The following is a 16,790-nucleotide window of genomic DNA, read 5'->3' as shown; positions in this document are numbered from 1 at the left end:
ATAGGCTTGGCATTTGCCCTTAAGGATCAAGCTTTGCAACTCTAGCCCAGGACTTTGTATTATATATCTCTTGATCCGCTAAGAATCCGGTCTCCTACTTTCCAAAAATCTAGCCAATTACATTCCTCCAGACAGTCCTCAGGCAAGGTCATTGGCTCTGGTAGCCCACCTCCAAGATGGCCCCCATCTCCCACCTCCTGGTAGTTTCACATTTAGGTAATTCCCTTTCAACACTGTTAGGGGGCTGGCCTGTGACTAACAGTATCACCAGAAGGGACAGTGTGTCCCTTCCAAGATGAGGTTACAGAAGACCATGGCTTCCAGCTTGGGTGTTCTCTCTCTCATTACTTGGTCTGGAGGGAGCCAGCTGCTAGGTGTTGAAGTCACTGAGGCGCCCTATGAAGAGACCCAGGCTGTGAGGATGTGAAGTCCTCAGTACAACAATGCATGAGGAACAGAGGCCTGTCAGCAACCACAGGGATCCTTCAGCCTCAGATGACCTTCAAAGACCACAACCTCAGCTAATCCCCAGACAACGACCTCATGAGAGACCCTGAACCAAGACCACCCAGCTAAGCGGCTCCTGAATTCCTGACCTACAGAAACTGTGAGATAATAAAGACGTAATGCTTTAAGCTGTCGACCTTGAAGATCATTTGTTACATCACAATAGATAACTACAAAGGACTCTTCAACAATACGGGTCTGAACTGTGAATTTTTTTTTACCGAACAGAACTGTAAATGTATTTTCTCTTCCTTATGACTTTCTTCATGAAATTTTCTTTCTTCTCTCTTACTGCATTGTTAGAATACAGTATTTAATACATACCACATACAGACTATGTGTTAATTGACTGTTTATGTTATCGGTCAACAGTAGGCTCTTAGTAGTTAAGTTTTTGGGCAGTCAAAAGTTATATGTGGATTTTCAACTGCGTGGGAGAGTCAGTGCCCCTAACACCCGTGTTGTTCAAGAGTCAACGGGACCATGGTGGCTTTCAAACTTTCTGGCCATGACCCACAGGAATACATTCTGCTCAGCAACTCGATATACACATGTATACGCACACACACATACTCATCCGTGCAGATATAAGCATCATTTCATGAAACAGTACTTTTTCCTACTATATATACTCTGTATACTCTGATATCTTCTTGATTCTTGTTTTCGATTCCATTTCATTTAAAAGCAAATGGCGCTAGCGATCCATGGAACATACACAGGTTGTGAGCAAGAGTGCAGAAGCTTGGGGGAAACAAATCAGAATTTCTGGTCTTGCCTGTCACCAGTTGACAATGCAGAAGCTGTTGCCTCAACTGACTTACCCTCGAAGCCAGTTTAATTTTTTCAGCTAGTCCCTTCTGTATACAGTAGGTACCAAATTAAGTGTGGACTGTCCGACGCCCTGCACTTCATTGTGTTTGGCAATAGGCGTCCGGATGACATTAGTTTTCTCCCTGCTAATATTTCAGAAAGTATTTTAGTCAGCCATAATTTAGAAATATACGATGAAAACCTCAGTGTTCATATTCCAGCTGAAAAATACAAAGTCTGCTCTTGTGTAACCTCCACAATCCCAACAGCCTCTCTCCTACATGCAGGTAACCCCGTGCTCTCAGTTTTCGTTTTTCATTCCTCTGTATGCATTTTGTAGATTTCCTACATATGTATACACACATAGGTTTATTTTCATACGGCGTTATATATATATATTTTTTAATTTTTTTTTTCAACGTTTATTTATTTTTGGGACAGAGAGAGACAGAGCATGAACAGGGGAGGGGCAGAGAGAGAGGGAGACACAGAATCGGAAACAGGCTCCAGGCTCTGAGCCATCAGCCCAGAGCCTGACGCGGGGCTCGAACTCGCAGACCGCGAGATCGTGACCTGGCTGAAGTCGGACGCTTAACCGACTGCGCCACCCAGGCGCCCCTAGCGTTATATATTTTTTAAGTTGATTTATTTATTTTTGAGAGAGACAGAGACAGTGTGAGCAGGGGAGGGGCAGAGAAAGAGGGAGAGACAGAATCTGAAGCAGGCTCCGCACTGTCAGCACAGAGCCCCACGCGGGGCTCGAGCTCACGAATAGTGGGATCATGACCTGAGACAAAACCAAGAGTTGGATGTTCAACTGACTGAGCCACCCAGGCGCCCCAAACTTTTTAACATTCTTACATTGTTTATGTTTTTAACATTTTACTCATTTTAATTGCTGCATATTATTTCATTGTATGAATTGTTCCAAAACTCCATTGGTCCATTCCTCCTACCAACAGTCATTTAGATTTCTTTTCTGTTACAAGCAATACTCGGTGAACATTGGTATGTATTTCTAGTGCACATTCTCTCTTGACTATTTAACTAGATGTTGAATTTCTTAGGAGAACAGGATTGAATACATAAACAATCCTAGCAGACTGTGCTCACTGGTTTTATCTTTGTCCCAGCTTCATATCCCAGCCTGCAGGGATGAATTTGTTTCTGTTTACTTAACAGAGCCTTAAAGAGGGGGCAAGGAGTGAGGTTAAAAACAAAAAACAAAACCAAGAGATGAAGACATCTGCTTCTTTTTGAACTGGTGATATGAAGCAAGCTTAAGGAAATAACAGGATGTCAGTGATTTTTAGTAGTTGCTGGAGAGTCTTGACTAAGATCATCATGAACTCTTCTCTATGTAATCTGCCTGTCAGAATCTATGGGCAGCACTAAGAGTTTTTACCCACAATTTCAGGAACAAAAAGTTGGCCCTGCCTCGGTTCATTCTGGCTGGGGTTGGCAAACATTTTCTCTCAAGGGCCAGGTAGTAAATATTTCAGGCTTTGCATGCTTTATAATCTCTGTCACAACTACTGAACTCAGCCTTTGTAAGATTAAAGAAGCCACAGACTATACATAAACTAACAAGCATGGCTGTGTTCCAATAAAACTTTATTTATAAAAACAAGAGGTGGGCCAGATTTGGCGTGTAAGTAGCAGTATGGCGATACTTGTTCTAATCAGAAGGGAACAATGTAGATCAGAAATACGTACTATATACCCAAATTTTAACTTAATCTATGATTTTTCCCCTTTTAGTTGGACAACTATCCTAAAAACTGGAAAACACCTAGTCCTGTTGAGAGCGGGGATAAATAAATACTTTTATATACTGCTGATAGGAGTGGAAACTGGTACATTCACTTGGTTCTTCAACAGTTACAAATCTGTGAGCACCATCATGGGCCACATGCTCCACAGGATACCGCTGGACATAAAAATAAAAGGCATACGCATCCTACACTCACAGGCTAGTGAAGGAGACAGACATCGAAATCGCTATTAATTGCTTAAAAAGGTGGTGAAATGGGGGCTCCGGGTGGCTCAGCAGATTGAGCTTCTGGCTCTTGATTTCAGCTCAGGTCGTGGTCTTGTGGTTCGAGCAGCGCAGAGCTTAATTGGGACTCTCTCTCTCCCTCTCTCTCTGCCCCTCCCCCACTCCCGCTCTCAAAAATATATATATTTTTTAAAGGTGGTGAAATGGGTATTTTGTTGAAACATTATATATTTGTGTATTTATATATATAACATATTGACAGTGGCATGACTATATCTGGCTACAAACAGTAGCAGTCATTAAAAATAAGTAACTACGTGACTCCAGTCTACTGTGTCAAATACAATCTTAATCTCATGACGGAATACCATGTGGTTTAGAGGACTGAATCCAGGCTTAAGCCCATCAGACAGACCTGGGTTTGAGTCTCAGTTCTAGCACTTACTACTGGTGGGACCTTGATTACGCCTTTATCTTGGTAAGCATCGGCATTCTCTGCCAATGGGGATCGTAATAGTGTTTGCTCCAAAAGGACAATGGTGAACATTACATGAAAGAGTACGGGGGAAGCTTCTAGCACAGAGCAGGTTCTAACAAACAGCAGCCAATTACACGTATTCACGCGACAGCATCTGTTGAGTGCCTCCCACGTTCCCAGAATTGAGTCCAGATCTGGACCCAGGACTATCATTATTCTTATGGTCTAATGAGATGCCACCCAAGCCTTGGGTCAGCAGGTAACTTCAGCAGGTGCACAGTCCAGGTATAGGTGGTAATACGGACAATTCTGTACAGTCCGTGGCCTCCACCTTTCCCCAGTGGTGGCCCTTCACGCGTGCTCCCCACCTCCACCCTAGCTCTATTCCCCATGACTCCTAGGAAGCTGGGATGGGTCACTTTTACGTGTGAACTTGACTGGGCCACAGGGTGGGGATATGCCAGATACGTGGGTGCCAGATATTTGGTCAAACATTCTAGGTGCTTCTGTGAGGATGTTTTGGATGAGATTTTACCTTCACAGACTGAGTAAAGCAGACGGCCTCAGCCAAACAGTGGGAGGCTAGGATAGAACAAAAAGGCTGGCCCTTCCCTGAGTAAGAGAGAATCCTTCCTTCCTAATGACTATGAACTGGGACACTGGCTTTTCTCTGCCTTCAGTGTCAAATGGAAACATTAGCTGTCCTGGGTCTCCAGTTTGCTAACTGTAAATCTTGGGACTTGCAAGTCTTTATAATCATAAGAACCTCCCTTATAATACATTCCTTTATAAACAAACACAGACAGGCAGACAGACAGACACACACACACACACACACACACACACACACACACACACACTCTATTAGTTCTGTTTCTCTGGGGAACCCTAATCTAGAGCAGTTCTTACCTGAACTGCTTGCTCAAGTTACAAGGATGACAGACTTCAGGTTGCCAGTACAGTTACGGTCTGTGTAGCATCCTCTGGAGTTGTGCAGTGCACAATCTGCATGCCCGTCCACTACAGCTGTGCTCTGATATCCCACCTTAACAACTCTGAGGACCCTCCATAGAGACTGCAACTTCCCCACCTCACCTCCTCTCCCAGGTTCAGGGACTCAGGATTCACAAATGTGGCAATGGCTTACCAACTCCAAACATCTCTGACACCTTACCTCCAGGCACACAATGGAAGCCGTCTCCGCGATAGCCGGGTTTGCACTGACATGTGAAGGAGCCGGGAGTGTTGTAGCAGAAGGCATCGGGGTGACATTGGCTTGGCTGGCATTCATCCACATCTGCAAAAGAGCCACCAAACCCAGGGACAATGACACTTGTTCTGGAATTCATAGTTTATACAATAATTTAAACCACTTCGTCAGCTCTAAAGGACTCTGTTTCTGATCTGGGAACAGTGATTTAAAGTTCACTAAACATTACTCATCAAAACACAATCTCCTGGGGGCGCCTGGGTGGCTCAGTCTGTTGAGTGTCTGACTTTGGCTCAGGTCATGATCTCGAGGTCTGTGAGTTCGAGCCGCACATCAGGCTCTGTGCCGACAGCTTGGATCCTGGAGCCTGCTTCAGATTCTGTGTCTCCCTCTCTCTGCCCTCCCCTGCTCATGCTCTGTCTCTCTCTCTCTCAAAAATAAACAAACATTTTTTAAAAAACCACTAACTCCCCAATTTCTATCTTGTGTATTTGTAAAATGTGTTTCACTTTGATGATTAACATTTTCATGGAAAATTAAGCATGCAAAAGGAAAAAAAAGAGAAGATTCTTTTGCATATTATATAAAATGATCCTTCTCACCACAAATGGGAGCTTCAAAAATGTCTGAGAGTTTGGAGACATTATTAACCACTGACAGAAAAACCTTGGAGACAAGAAAAAATTCACATTTACTTTTCTTTCAGTAACAAAAAGTAAATATCCCAGGTATGCCTGGGTGACTCAGTCGGTTAAGTGTCCAACTCTTGATTTCAGCTCAGGTAATGATCTCACGATTCTTGAGTTCAAGCCCTGTGTCGAGCTCTGTGCTGAGGGTGGAACCTACTTGGGATTCTCTCTTCCTCTGTCTCTGTCTCTGTCTCTCTCTCTTAAATAAATAAACTTAAAAAAAAAAAAGTACTGTATCTCAGAAATTATAATCTTAGAAAAGCTTGAACTTTTCAGAAATACTACATGGTGTATTATTAAGTAACTTTGCAAATCAGGGGATCGGGGTACTTTTTTTTTACAGCTATCTTACCTAAAATCATCTTTAAAAAGCATCTTGGCAGCCAACAATGGACTCACCTCACGTCTGAAAGAATTCTGTGGAGACATTTACTCTCCCAGACTCTGCAGTCATTTATTTAATAAGGGGACTTGGCTTTTTCTGGAGCAGAAGGTGAGAGCAGACCAGGAGAATGGCTATAGCTATGTTACTAAAGAAAAAGCTGGACCTCAAGTCCCCATGTATACAAGGATTATCTGCCTTTTTGGAAAAGACAATCTCCTCAGTTTCTACCAGACAGCAGGGGTCTAATTGTTGCTTAAGCGAGCAAGTCACAGAACAAAATAGTAGGGGGAGGCTGAACGTCTTCTCCAGTGAGAACAGCTTCCAAAGGAAAATGCATGGTTCACACTACCAGAGACAGATAAAATGCAGCCCGTTTACCCAACAGAGTTGAAAGGGTAATTCTCAGGGCGCCTGGGTAGCTCAGTGGGTTGAGCGTCCAACTCTTGATTTCGGCTCAGGTCATGATCTCACAGTTCATGAGATTGAACCATGCCCTGGGCTCCATGCTGACAGGGCGGAGCCTGCTTGGAACTGTCTCTCTCCCCCTCTCTCTGCTCCTCCCCTGCACTCACTCTCTCTCAAAACAAATAAGCAAACTTAAAACAAAAAACAACAGCTCTCTTAATTTCAGGATGAGTTGGTAATTAGCACATGGAATCTTTTCGGGTTACACAGGGAGAAAAATCAGAGGAACCACATACCTTGGCAGGCTCGGCCGTCCCCAGAGAAGCCCGGCAAACAGGAGCAGGTATAGGAGGACCCTCCCATGTAGATACACTGCGCCCGCTGTGGAATGTCACAGTCATGGAGGCCCGTCGTGCAGTAGTTGATGGGGCGCTGGTCCACGACAGCTACAAACAAAATGTGGACACGGTGTTTGGAGCGAGGCCTCTGAGTGGTCCCAGTGACCTTCTAAGTTCCCTCTGCATCAGTGGTTTAGTCCACTGAGGGGAATGTGCAAGAACCCCAGACCTCTAGGCATCTTGCCGGGCGTCATCCTCCGCTCTCCACTGGGTGATACCCATGGACTTCCTGTTGTCTCCCACCTGGATCCTGCCTCTGATGGTCCTTTGCACACGGACACCATGGCTGCTCATCCAACCTGGTACTCACCCTCTCTGTCTCAGGCCACGCTCCATACCAGGTTCCCCCAAACCCAACTTCCCTTTCACCTGGAAGCGAGTTGGAACACCTGCAGGTGTATGTACACACCTCCCGTGGCCATTCTGTCAGAGCATGTGAGAAGAAGGATCTGAGGCTTCCCCACGGCGTCTTTCCCCTTGGCCCACCGGGCAGGAAGAACACAGTTGAGCGTGGCTGAAGTCAAAGTCACCCATTTCCCACGAAGGAAGGAGAGATCAATTTTCCCCGCGCAGTGAGACAGGTGTTATAGAAAGACGGTGGGCTTTGCGGGGGGAGGGTAGGCGTCCCTGGGTTTCTACCAGGTGCATGTGTGTCCGCCACATGGCTTTGGGGAGATCACATAATTTCTCAGAGCCTCAAGTTCCTCCTCTGTAGGAATTACTTCCCGCAGGCCAAGCACAAGGAGGCCCAGTAGATGGAACTCCTGTTTTCTAAAGGGTCCTGATGATAGAACTCGTAGAACAAGGGCTCAGGAAGTGGGTGAGTGACACAGAGGCTAGCCAATAACACCCCACCTTGTTCTCTTCCCTCAAGTTGGAAGTCAAGGGCTGAGGTCTAGGGCACATTTTCAGTGGCTGGTTCAGGTTCTCTGGGGGTTCCCAAGGTACCAGTTAACTTCTGGTTTTAAAGCTCTAAGACCCAGGACAGAATCCTATCCCTCGAAATGGCGGAACAGAACCTCTCCTTCCCTCGAGGGGGCCCTCGGTGTCCGGATTATCCTACAGGAGGGCTTCTCCTCTTTCTCCTGAGTCTTCCCAAGACTGATTCCAGTTTTCCTGGTCTCATGTGCTTTGAGAGCGAGAACTCTGAGCACTGTCAGGGGATACAGAAAGGAGAGGATACTCTGCAAAGGTCTGTGGGAAACGAGAGGTTAGCAAAGCAGTGGCGGATGGAGGAGGTCTAGCCTGTGCACTTGGCAGCTTAGACTCCTGAAGTCAAGACTAAATCAACTCCCATGGGACAGGCACCATCAAACTGAGTCTTATGGGCCAAAGGGTTGCTGGATTTTAAATTACTGCTAGTGGTCCTCAGATATGTCTGGAAAACAGTGACCTAGATGATACCTAACAAGTCCTACCACGTTCTGCTTCCTTGGACCCTCCTGCTGTCTATTCTTCTATTCTATTCTTTTCTCTAGTGTCCCCTCCCCCACCCCAACAAATCCTTCAGCTCCTGGTGTGAAAGGGGATGCTTTCAACAAATTAGGATCCCCAAAAGGTAGGGAAAATACTGGCCGACAGAACAACCAAGAAATCAGCCTCACTCTGCTTTCTTTTCGCTCTTCCAACAAATATTTATGTCATTTATAGTTTTTAAGCGATCCTTTTATAAATTACATTTGCCCGGGGCCTTGTTTTGCTGCACCCTTCTCAACAGAGGGGAACCTTGGTGCAAGCACGTATGGGTTTTGGTGTTCTCTCCCAACCATCATCTTCACATATGTATGTGTTTCTATAATCTTCAAATCATTTCTAGAAAAAGGCAATTTATAACTGAATTTCCTTTTTAAAAAAAATTTTTTTTAATGTTTATTTTTGAGAGACAGAGACAGAGCGTGAATGGGGGAGGGGCAGAGAGAGAGAGAGGGAGACAGAATCCGAATCAGGCTCCAGGCTCCCAGCTGTCCGCACAGAGCCCGATGCAGGGCTTGAACTTACAGACCATGAGGTCATGACCTGAGCCAAAGTCAGACATTTAACCAACTGAGCCACCCAGGTGCCCCTTAATTTCTTAAATCTAGAAATTTAAGAAAATTGAATTTCTTAAGTCATGTTTTTTTCTTTATGGAAGACCATGTTTCCATGCCAAAGCAATTTTCTTCTTAAAGAGGTTTTAAAAGCTCCTTTCACGATTCCAAACGGTTTCATTCTACTTTTTTCATTTTAAAATAATGACACCACTTTAAAAAATGACACACTTTTAAAAAAAGACACCAGGGTGCCTGGCTCTGCTTTCTGCAAAGGCCTTGACCTCGCAGAGCTGGTAACCTCTCTAGAACTCTGATCCTGCCCATTCAACTGATGGGCAGCTACAGGGTGGGATGGTGGGGCAAGTTTGGGAAGGAGAGAAAAATTGGGCCCAAATGGGAATTAAAAATGAACTATAGCTACAAGTAGATGGTACGATGGGGTTGTACTTTACCAGCTCCTCCATTTGGGAAGACAACCCTGGGAAAGGAAGGGGCCCTGACCTGGAATGAGCAGAGTAGGCTGGCTGGGACTGAGCTGCTGCCACCAACCCCCGCCCCCCCCCCCCCCGCTCCCCCCTGGAGACACCTGCAGGCTGGCTCAGGCTGGAAATGAGGCAACGAGAGAGAAGGAAGAAGATGCCAGCAAGGGAGGGAAGGACAACTAAGGGAAAGAAGTCATGTGTTCAAAGGAGAACAAAGGGCAGGGTATAAAAGAGCTCCAAGTGGGGTGGCTTCACACAGCCTCCAGTTACTTCCAGTTCTGAAAATAAGGTCACAAAAATGAAGGATTTATAATAACTTTTCCTAGCAATATGACAGGCAAGGAGAGAGGAGATGGGCAAAGGAAGAGAGGGGAAAGGCAAGGGAGAACGATGGGTGAGGGAAGGTTAAGCCTAAGCCTCAGCCTGGCCCTCTTCCTGCCCTGAAGGAGGGGCAGGTGCACGGGGCCATGCACTGGGCAAAGAAACCCACGCAAGGGGTCAACAGAACCTCAAGTGTCCCCACGTTCCACACGCAAAGCCACCTATCCTAGAACCGTGGCCACTCAGAGGGGGCATCTGTGTCTTCATGTCAAGGTGATTTATGGGCTGTTTCTTTCGTGTGAACATACTCTGCACATTCTTTTTCTCTTTTTTAATTTTTTAAACGTTTATTTTTGAGAGACAGAGAGAGTGTGAGTGGGGGAGGGGCAGAGAGAGAGGGAGACACAGAATCGGAAGCAGGCTCCAGGCTCTGAGCTGTCAGCACAGAGCCTGACGTGGGGCTCGAACCCACACACTGCAACGTCGTGACCTGAGCCGAAGTCGGACGCTGAACCGAATGAGCCACCCAGGCGCCCCGTATTCTAATTCACTGCAAAAGTCTGCATGCCGTGGACGAGAGAAAGTCAAAGGTTTACAGAAAATGCCAAACACGGAAGTCCACGAAGCTGCCCCTCCCATAATGGATGCCAGTCCTCATGAAAAGTTCATTTCCTCCCGCCAGCTCATATCCACCGGGCATGGGCCCCAACCCCTCACAGCTGGCAGGGCACAGGACCAGCCTCCTAACCTGTCCAAATTCTTTTCTCTTCCTTCCTTGCTGTGACCAGGAGAAAACTCTTCCTGTGACCAGGAGAAAACACTGCTTATTCCTTATTCCCAACCCAGGCTTCCAACCCAGGACACAGTTTTCATGAGGAATTCTGGGAAAGGTGAAATGGCCATGAAATTATGCAGTGATGAGCCGGAGTGATTTGTTTGAGTGCGTTTAGGCAGACCTGGTTTTACCCCCTGAGCCATCCCTCCATGCAGTGAGTCTCAAAGGAGCTGAGTAAGAGGGGTTAAGAGCCAAGTGGGATGGAATCGTGTGGGGCCTCCAGGCAGTGGGAGAGTCAGGAAACCTCACAATGCTGGGACCCGTGGAGCACAGTGATCTTCAGGTGGTTTTCACATTTGTTTCCAAGCAATGGGATCCACCATTCAAACAAAATCTCGCCCAGATTCTGATATGTAGAGAAATCAAAGGCTGGAGGTTGGGGTGGAAGCCAAATCTGCCCAGGCTTCCCTGTGTCCTCACTGGCAGCTCCTGAGGCTTCTTCAAGGGCTCCAAGGGCTCCAGTGAACCCAGCATCCAGTCTGAGGAGTGGACGCCCAGAGACATTAAGTGTCTTCCTCAAAATCTGATGCCTTAGGAGTAGACATTTGCACCCCACCTGCCTTGCACCCTGCCCTATCCTCCAGTGAGTGTGCATGGCAGGAATGGTCTGGCACAGAAACCCACGACATCACGCCTCACAGCCATTGGCCCCATGACTGCACACTCCACCACCCAAGTCTGAGCCCAAATGTAATGTAAACGGTGCTGTCGTGAGAAGTAAACCTTGGAGGGGCGCCTGGGTGGCTCAGTCGGTTAACTGTCCGACTGGATTTCGGCTCAGGTCACGATCTCACAGTTCATGGGTTTGAGCCCTGCATTGTCTGCATGGACAGCGTGAAGCCTGGTTTGGATTCTCTCTCTCTCTCTCTCTCTCTCTCTCTCTCTCTCTCTCCCTCTCTCTCTCTCTCATAAACAAACATTTTTTTAAAAAAGAAAATAAACCTTTGAATCGCCTTCATCTCAAAAAGCATGAAAGTCAAGCCAAATACACAGAAATGGTTGTTCTCTATCGAACAAGAAAAAGAAGTAACCTAGCAGCGGAGCTGAAACCTTCACTCTGTGCGAAGGGGACCGGCTTTTCTAAATCCACAGATGTTTGGGTCACATTCAAAATTTGAGAACTGCCTGTTCCCTCCTGCCCTCGAGACATCACCTCGCCCTGGGACCTTGGAGTCTCATCTGAGCTTCAAGACAGAGCAAACAGAAAGCACGTTAGGGTTTAGTGAACAGCAAGGAAGGGGCGATGAGACGGTTCACTGATGCCGTAAAAGAAGAATCTGTTTTAAGGTGGGAAGAAATGTTGAGTTCAGATGGTCCATTCAGCATGCTGCCCTCCAGCCCTGGAAATCGCCACAAATCTTTGAACTTAAAATTCTTGGAACCAACAGGTCAAAGTGCGGCAGTAGGAAAAAAAAAGTGAAGAAATCTAAATAATCTGGGTCTTTGTGGTTGGCCTGTCTCCATCACGACTAAAATCATCACCAACCTAAAGCATTATTAGCCCAATTAATAGCTTTAAGTCACTCGCTTTGACGAGGCTACTACTTGTGGCTTATAAATTCGAAAGCCATGCACAGAATGGTCCCAAATGGAATTTTATTTTATTTTTATTAATTTTTTTTAACGTTTATTTATTTTGAGAGAGAGAGGGGGAGACAGAGCATGAGTGGGGGAGGGGCAGAGAGAGAGGGAGACACAGAATCCGAAGCGGGCTCCAGGCTCTGAGCTGTCAGCACAGAGCCCGACACAGGGCTCGAATCCACAAACTGCGAGAACATGACCTGAGCTGAAGTCAGACGCTGAACTGACTGAGCCACCCAGGTGCCCCTGAATTTCAGAGGTAAATCATGAAAAATTCAATCTAAAGCATCTGTCAGGTGCTCCCTCCATATGAATTTCAAGACCACTGATTATGGGATGCCTGGGTGGCTCAGCTGGTTCAGCGTCCAACTCTTGGTTGCAGCTCAGATCATTATCTCACAGTTCATGAGTTCAAGCCCTGCACTGGGCACTTGTCAGTATGGAGCCTGCTTGGGATTCTCTCTCTGCCTCTCTGTCTCTCTCTCAAAAATAACTAAACTTAATACACAAAAAACAAATGAAGAAACAAGTGTAATTGTTTTAACAGGTATTAAAACAATGAAAAGAATTAAAAGGAAATTTATAAGAAGGAAAGTAGTGCAAAAAAGCTTATCAAAGGAGACAATAACACTGCTTATTCATTATACGTACGACCCTCTGGGTAGTTGGGGGTAGGGAATGAAGTCTGATTCATCTTTGAAAACTGCTTCCGTCAACAACAGAAGCCAACACTCGCCAACCCAGCCAGGACAATTACCTGGGGCAACACCTTCGCCGTATGAACAAACGTTTTGGAAAGTTATCTACAGAACTTACCCACACACGTCCCCTCCTCTGAAAACTGATAGCCTTCCACACACTCGCAGCGGAAGGTTCCGGGGTGGTTATTGCAGATCGCGTGGCTCCCACACACCGAGGGCTGTTCTGAACATTCATCGATATCTACAACAAATTTTTTCAACAGGCAGACTTTTAAAAACCACTTCTTCAAATATCACCAGGTATAATAAAATAGAAAGCATTTTGGCCCTTGAAGGGATCAATTTTGAAACAAACTGTTCTATATTCCAAAAGTAGCGTTAGTAAATAGTGGTTTTTTTTCCTGGGCATAACTTTCGAGAGAGATCTCAAGGTCCTCCTGCTGTAAACGTGGGCTTCCCGTGCCTGTCCTGGGATTAGCTGCTGAGCCTGGAGTTCACCAACACCAGAACGGTACACACATGTCAGAAAGCTGTGCGGACAAGTATCCAGACCATGAGTAAGCCTCCTAGGTTACTGAACATATGTAAATATATGCTCCTCAAAAATATTACCTTTCTCCAGTTACGGTTACAAAGCAAAGTCGAACAATGTAAAGCCTGACTGTCAATTTTTGAATGTTACCTAGAGCTTAATGCTCTAAAAGGAAAGCTGTTAACTCACAAGGTTGTAAATGAACTAGCCGGGTGATGTCCTCTTGCATGATGATACCAAAGCCATCACATGGGGTAAAGTAGAACCAAAAAAGCATATGCTTTGGAGCTGGACATACTGGGGTTCAAATCCTGCCTCCTTCAGTTACCAGCTTGTGTGCTCTTGGGCAAGTGGCTGACTAGTCAGCCTTAGCTTCCCCATTAGTAAATAAGCAAAGTACTATTGACCTTGAGGGGTCCTTCTGAGGATGACACAAAATGGATATAAGGCGGAGCAGCACCACCTAGGATTCTCAAGAAATGTAGCTATTATTCTAATTTTTAAGGATTCAACTTATACAACCAGCCATGGGGATGGATTTGGCCAATTCTAGGAACATGGCCCTCGCATGACCTCTAGGCATCGGGGTCCAATCTAGAGCTAATCCCACAGGAAGCCTGGTTGGCCCGGACAAGAAACCGAGCTAACCTGTCAGGACCCTGGTTACCTGTCCACTGATGGGTTGAAATAAACACAATCACACAAGGTCTTTCCCATGCCAACCTCATTCTCAGAGGGTACACGGTTACTTCCAGCATTTCTAGAACTCAGACACATAGACAGATTTCATGATGGCTGAGAACAGACAAGTCTCCTCCACCCCCTCCCCCACCACTCTCCCCCCCCACCCCCCCAATGCCTTAAGGTGAATCTTTCACACTTGGGAGACAAAGCCTCATGCATCCACCACCTAGTCAGTCTCTTCACTGGTAAAACAAATGCCCCGCTGGCCTAGTGGACGTGGCACAAGATAAGCATCTTTGCCACACCATTCCCGTACCCACGCAAAACCCCAAAACAAACAGTAACAGCTTTTTGAAAATATACTGCAATGAACGTTCCTGCGACACGATTAAGATACAAGGTCTCACACAAGAGGATGGCTCCAGGCACAGCTGGAAGGTCACGGAACAAAGCCCCCTCCCCCAGCAGCCTCTTCCATGAGACTGGGGTGCGGGCGCGGGGATATTGAGCAAGCGTGGCCTCCACAACTCTATCCACCAGCTGCTGCTCCAACAACACAGGAGAAAAAAAAAATCATTCCGGCTTCCACAGTCTCCATGCGTAACCCTCAGAGGACACTCCCAGCACAGATGTCTGGACGCCCTGTACAGACTGAAGGACTCCACGGCTTCAACGCGATTGCCAAAGCACAACGGCACAGAAGCAAAGCTTTTCAATCAAAGGGACAGAACAAAATCGCTAGGGGAAGTTTTCCAAGTTCCATTCGCCCCCAGAAGGTTTATGGCAGGGCAGCTGTGAGTTTCAAAAAAGCTACGTAAGTGATTAGGAGGGAGCTCAATCCCTCATGTCCTAGGTGCTACTGGCCAACAGGATGGGGGCGGGGCTCACGGGATGATGGAGGGGACAGTCCCCTGGCACAATCCACACCTCCATAAAAGTCTGCACATATAATCCAAGCAGGGTAACACTTTTTCTTTAGAGCAAGACTCTAGCAGTTTCCCCACTAGAAGTGCACAGTCCTTAGAGTGTGGAAACTCTTCCTAATGTCTAATTTAAACCCTTCTGTAAATTGAGGCTAGGACTTTAATTCTTACTTTATTGGAAACAGTGCATTGGTGATAACTGTCCCTCCTAAAATCTCACAGTATCTGTTCAAAGTTTATTTTTCTTATTGTATTATCTGGTCAAACTCTTCTTTGGGAAGACATTTCCTCGCACACAGCTCATTCTCTAACCCGAAAGGAAAATGCTGGACTATTCCTGTAATCACTGCTTCCTTTTTTAGTTTTTTTCAGAATGGCTACTTTTCATGTCTTTTCAACAACTCTAAATGTGTCCCTTTTATAAAGGCCAGGCTCTTTGAGGAGGGGACTTGTTCACTTTGATTTAAGTGTCTTGTGTGTGCTCAAGAGATGACAGGTTATCCACAACCATTTCTACAGACTCCCAATCGAGAAACACACGGAAGCCATTCTGCCAGGCACCCGAGCTCTTGTGTTTTCATCTGGAGACCTTCTCCAAACTACCTTCGAGGGTCACTCTGCAGTGTCTCGCCAACACCGGGCTTGTTCAGGATGCCAACTATCATTATATCCACATCACCCAAACTGAATTACAAAGGATCGTTCTCTTCTAAGTCATTTTGCAGGTCAAAATAATGCATGAAGTGATTTGCTTAATGCAATTTCCTATCAACGGCCTCATGTCTCCATGCATTAACACTGTGAGGCATGTTCTAGTGACCCAGAACAAAAAGCAGCCTGACTGGGATTCTACCCACATTCCATGGTGCTAATCTGCCAGAGCAAGGGCTAACCCCAGAACAAAAGCAAGTCCCCACATGACCACCTGTCTTCCTGAGTGACTGCATCAGAGACTTTTCTATGATAGCAATAGATTACGCAACGTATGGCTGGTTGTGCCTTGTGAACTGAATTAAGTGCTCCTTCTACAATAAGCTCAGGTACCAAGAGTGGAAGAATTAGCCAGATGTCATGGCCCAGCAGCAGCGGGTTGGGGTATCTCCATGTTTTATTAACATTCTGTTGGCATATGAAGTAGACACAGGGCCATGTAAAGACTAAGGAGGTATATGCTTCCCCCAAAGAAATGAGGGACCCCCTGCATGGTGTCCATCACCATCTTCACAGCCCTGGGGGATCTCTGCTCACTCGTGCTCTCTCTCACCCTCTCTCTCTTACACACACACACACACACACACACACACACACACACACAGGACCATGCTTTTTCAAATTCGCCTGAGCCAATTCAGCCATTCAAAACTGTTGGGCTATCTGGGGACATATTGGAAAACTGATGATCTGAGGCGATCAGATCCCTTCCCAGTGGTATGTTCCAAGGAAGGTGAGCCTCCGATTGAATTCTATCCCATGTACAAAGCTATCAGCAGGCTGGCTAAACGACTATACAGTCTGTTCTTTTAAGCACAGGTCCTGCTCTCCATGATTTCAGATGCCCCCACGAGGACCTCACATAGAGTTCACTCTGTCACCCTTTCTGTTAAATCAGCACATGAAGCATGCCATTCATCAGAGGGTTGGATTCCAGACCTAAGGCATCGTTCCCAAATTTCAGGGCTTCTGGGCTCACCAGATTCTTACGCCCGAGTCATTCAAGGGGGCTGCTCATCTTTCTGGCCAAACACACTTGTGTATGCTGCTCCTGCACTAGGGGAATCTACTTCTAGCATTCCTTACGGTCACCAGTGAGCCCTGTG

General features: G+C 46.2%; 1 protein-coding gene across 1 annotated transcript in view; it reads right to left on the bottom strand.

The window, feature by feature from the left end:
* Positions 1-16,790, bottom strand: part of NID1 (nidogen 1) — an 84,527-nt gene that overhangs the window by 21,195 nt on the left and 46,542 nt on the right. The window contains exons 10-12 of the mRNA XM_086679614.1: positions 12,950-13,075; positions 6,783-6,932; positions 4,972-5,094 (exon numbers count right to left, since the gene is read on the bottom strand). Coding sequence (XP_086535740.1) covers positions 4,972-5,094; positions 6,783-6,932; positions 12,950-13,075 — 399 coding nt within the window. The remainder of the gene's footprint in view (positions 1-4,971; positions 5,095-6,782; positions 6,933-12,949; positions 13,076-16,790) is intronic.

The sequence above is a fragment of the Puma concolor genome, chromosome D2, assembly GCF_028749965.1.
Source record: "Puma concolor isolate L17-30 chromosome D2, mPumCon1.1.hap2, whole genome shotgun sequence".
NCBI classification, from domain to species: Eukaryota; Metazoa; Chordata; class Mammalia; order Carnivora; family Felidae; genus Puma; species Puma concolor.
Note: the sequence above shows the minus strand (reverse complement) of the source record. Positions and strands in the feature narration are given on the sequence as shown.